Below are 3,631 nucleotides of genomic sequence, written 5' to 3'. Positions count from 1 at the left end.
ACCTTCTAATTAAGCAAATCTAAAGCTTTCGTTCATTATGATTTGTGGAACCTTGAGAACTTTCCACAGACTTTTTACCTAATAAAATAGGTGATCATAACAACTTAACCTTAAAAAAATAAATGTAAATTACATCACTTAAGTTCTTAAGCAATCATAAAAGCTGCAGTAGTAATAAAAATATATATATAGTGGTTCATGCAGAATAATTACTGATAGAGCCATGGCATGCAATTATAAATTAAGCAATTACAATAATGTTAATTTTTCCTTGTATAATGGTTCATGCAGAATAAGTACTGGTAGAGCATAAATTAAGCAATTATAACATTGCTAAGTTTTCCATTTGCAGGACAAGGATGTCACTAATTCATATGATTTGAAAATACACCCACCTCTTTGAGGTAAAGATATCAAGGATAATTGATGCGAGTGTTCTGCTCATCTTGAAGTCGCATCATATGAGAGTCATGTCCTGCCCACGTCAATAATCCATCATTACTGATCTGGGTTCTTTGATACTTCAATTATATCGTAATCTCTGGATATTTTTCGCCATAGCAGTGCTTTCAGCAAACTTCCATTGTTGTTGAAATCTAAAGTCAATGGCAAGTGAACATACAGTAATGTTGGAAGAAACTCTTGATGGCTTCCGCAGTGCAGAGGATGTTGTTTCTGACGAAGCCACAATGTGTAGATCAAAAAACGAGCCATGCAAAAACTGCATGGCAAGCTCAGCAAAGTGTGGTTGCAGAAGCTATCAGAAAACAAGAAGAAGTTTGAGAATTGCCAACAGGTTCAGAGACTGTAATATCAATGAAGTCTCCGACCGCAAAAGGAAAATTGAAGGGGGGGCTGTAAAACGTGTAAGCAATCCTTATGTTGAACAGATAGAAATTGCTATTGAAGAGCTGAATTCTAGGATTGGAAAACAGAAGAGGCTGAGAGCTGGTTATGAGAAGAGCTTTCAGTATGTGAAAGAAATTCTCAAGTCATATTGTTCTTTGTGTAAAACTGCATCTGATGAGGTGAATAATTGCAGAGCTGGGATTGAGCGGCTCAAAGAGGGAATTAAACAACAAACTGGAAGTGTATTTGCAGAGAAATTAGTTGGAGAAATTTGTGCTGTCTGGCAATCTGGTAATGAGGACAAGGAAACACTGAATGAGCTGTTCAACAGGGAAAAAAATTTAATATCTCAATGCGTTAAGAAATCTCGGACTGAATACGAAACTTACCAGAAAATACTTGAAGAGAACATGAAGATTGAAAAGACCTGCAAGCGAAAGAGGGACGAAAAGGCTGCGGATTTGGAGAAGATTGAAGGCCAAATAATTGGGGTAAATGCCGCCATTGCAGAGTTGCAGAGTGCATTAATAATTCAAAAGAAATATAAGAGGAAAGTGGGAATGCTTGGAGTTTCTAGAAAGACGAAGAAGGGCGGCTGCTCACTCCATCCTCGACCAGTCTGCCATCCTATTTGGGCAAAGAGTGATGGTAGTGATGATATACTTGTCATAAATGTTTCTCCTTGCCCTGTCTGCACTCTAGGGTTTGAAGCAGAGACCTTGGATATCATCGTGGCTTCATGCGGGCACACATTCCACCCCTTCTGCTTGGTTTCTGAGGGAAAAGTTATAAGAAAATGCCCCAAGTGCGACTACCATATGCCTGAAATGTGGCTGAAATCATTTGGGGTAGTGGAAGCTGGGACGTTCCAATCACAGACTAAGAATACTGAAAAGATTAATGCTTCATCTCAGGGTATGTGGTTTTTCCACAATTTCTGGAATTTTTATTTTTCATTTTATGAGATTTTTTGGTTTGGGGGATTAGGATGAGATTGATTTTTTTGTTTGGGGCACAAGGATTGAATCTCTGCGTAGCAATTTGATCAGTGAAGTATAAGAGACTCTACATATTCTAAAAACAAACAATTACATCAGTGAACTTGTAATTTTTCAGAAGGAACAATTACATATTATTAATAATTAAATTTACTCAATCTATATGCATGATTTGCATTTTTAAGAGAGTGTACATATTCTAACAAACAAACAATTACATCAGTGAACTTGTAATTTTTTTTAGAAGAAACAATTACATATTATTAATCATTAAATTTACTCAATCTATATGCATGATTTGCATTTTTATTATTTGCCAAAATTTTGGTTTAATAATGCTTTAGTATTATGAGATTTTCACTGAAATTTTAAATTTCCTTTTTTATGGGATTCTTTGTTTGTTATTTATGGGATTCTTTGTTTATGGAACAAGGATTAGTTTGGCCATAGCAATTTGATTGCTAAAGTCTAGAAAAGTATACATATTCTATCTTTTTAGATTTGAACCTATAACCTTTTAAAAAAACAAACCAATGTTATTAACCATTATTAACCAGTAAACCTACTCAATCTATATACTTGATTTACATTTTTCCTATTTGCCAAAATTTTAGGTTAATCATGTTTCCTTCTACTGCATTTTACATAAGTTGTTTTGATGGTATATTGATTACTGCTGGATTTTATATAAGTTATTTTGATGGTATATCTGTCAATATTGAGTACTGTAAATGTATAACAGAAGCGGAGATACAATCACCACCAGTAGCAGAGTCAAGGATGGAGAGCTCAGGTAAAAGTGGTAGACAACTGAATCCCAAAGTTCTGCATTGCGATATAATTCTGATCATGATTTAGCTTTCTTGCTGCTCGTTAAAAGTTACCTTGTTAAGGCTCTGAAACCTGAACACTGACTTTGTGAAATTACAGATACAGGTTCAACCTTGGCACAAAAGATTGCAGACATCAAGTCTACCATAACTGGTTGTAAATAACTCTCCAGTTCTGCAGCCATTCTTATGTGGAAGATTGAGGGTCTCTAAGTGTTTGTCAGACAGCTTTGTGGGCTTACACTTGTTTTGTGTCTTATGTTGTGCGTGAAATATCCACCATGCTTATGCTTTTGGACAAAATTTTGTATATATTATCGTTTTATACAGACATACTCAGGAGAGACTGTGTTTACAAATACTCAAACTATGTTTCAGTAAACTTATGTGCGTATATAGATACTGATCACCTTCCCTGCCTGGCTTCAAAACACAAGGAAATGGTAGAATTTTTGGAAAAGGCATGCTAAAATTGGTATGTGGTATGCACATTTTATATTCTAATATAGGTGAATTTATACTGTTCTGTTGTTGTGGATGTGAATTTATACTCTCCATTCTGTTATATGTGGATGTGTGTTTGTTTGGAGTGTTAGTTTATCTGATTTGTGGGATTAGTCTGTAATGAATAAATGGTTAAAATCACTTTAAGATCATATTGGGTACAAGTCACACTCATTTTTAATATAGTTAGCTTTGTAATTATTTTATATTCTCTATTTTGTTATATATCGATATGTGTTTTTTTGATTTGTTAGTTTATCTATAATTTATGGATTAGTGAGAAGGTATTAGTGTTATTAAAATCACTTTATGATAATATACATATGAACTATACTAACCCTTAACATGATTGCATTTGTAACCACATATCTCTAATTTAAATCTCAAATTCCTATAAATATATTAAAAACATTAATTATTTATTTATTATAAATATTTTATATAAATTAA

The 3,631-nt window shown here is 33.7% G+C and overlaps 1 protein-coding gene across 1 annotated transcript; it reads left to right on the top strand.

Annotated features, from left to right (window-relative positions):
• Positions 1-467: 467 nt before the first annotated feature.
• Positions 468-3,180, top strand: LOC149193117 (uncharacterized). Its single transcript, XM_089406547.1, has 3 exons — positions 468-1,764; positions 2,590-2,640; positions 2,778-3,180. Exons 1-3 carry the CDS (start codon positions 606-608, stop codon positions 2,840-2,842), a joined length of 1,275 nt encoding a protein of 424 aa, XP_089262673.1. The 5' UTR covers positions 468-605; the 3' UTR covers positions 2,843-3,180.
• The last annotated feature ends 451 nt before the right edge of the window (positions 3,181-3,631 follow it).

This window comes from Pinus tabuliformis, chromosome 2_2 (assembly GCF_031772625.1).
Source record: "Pinus tabuliformis cultivar Carrire ecotype Pingquan chromosome 2_2, CPIR1, whole genome shotgun sequence".
NCBI lineage: Eukaryota > Viridiplantae > Streptophyta > Pinopsida > Pinales > Pinaceae > Pinus > Pinus tabuliformis.
The sequence above is the reverse complement of the archived record's forward strand: the minus strand, read 5'-3'. Positions and strand labels throughout refer to the sequence as shown.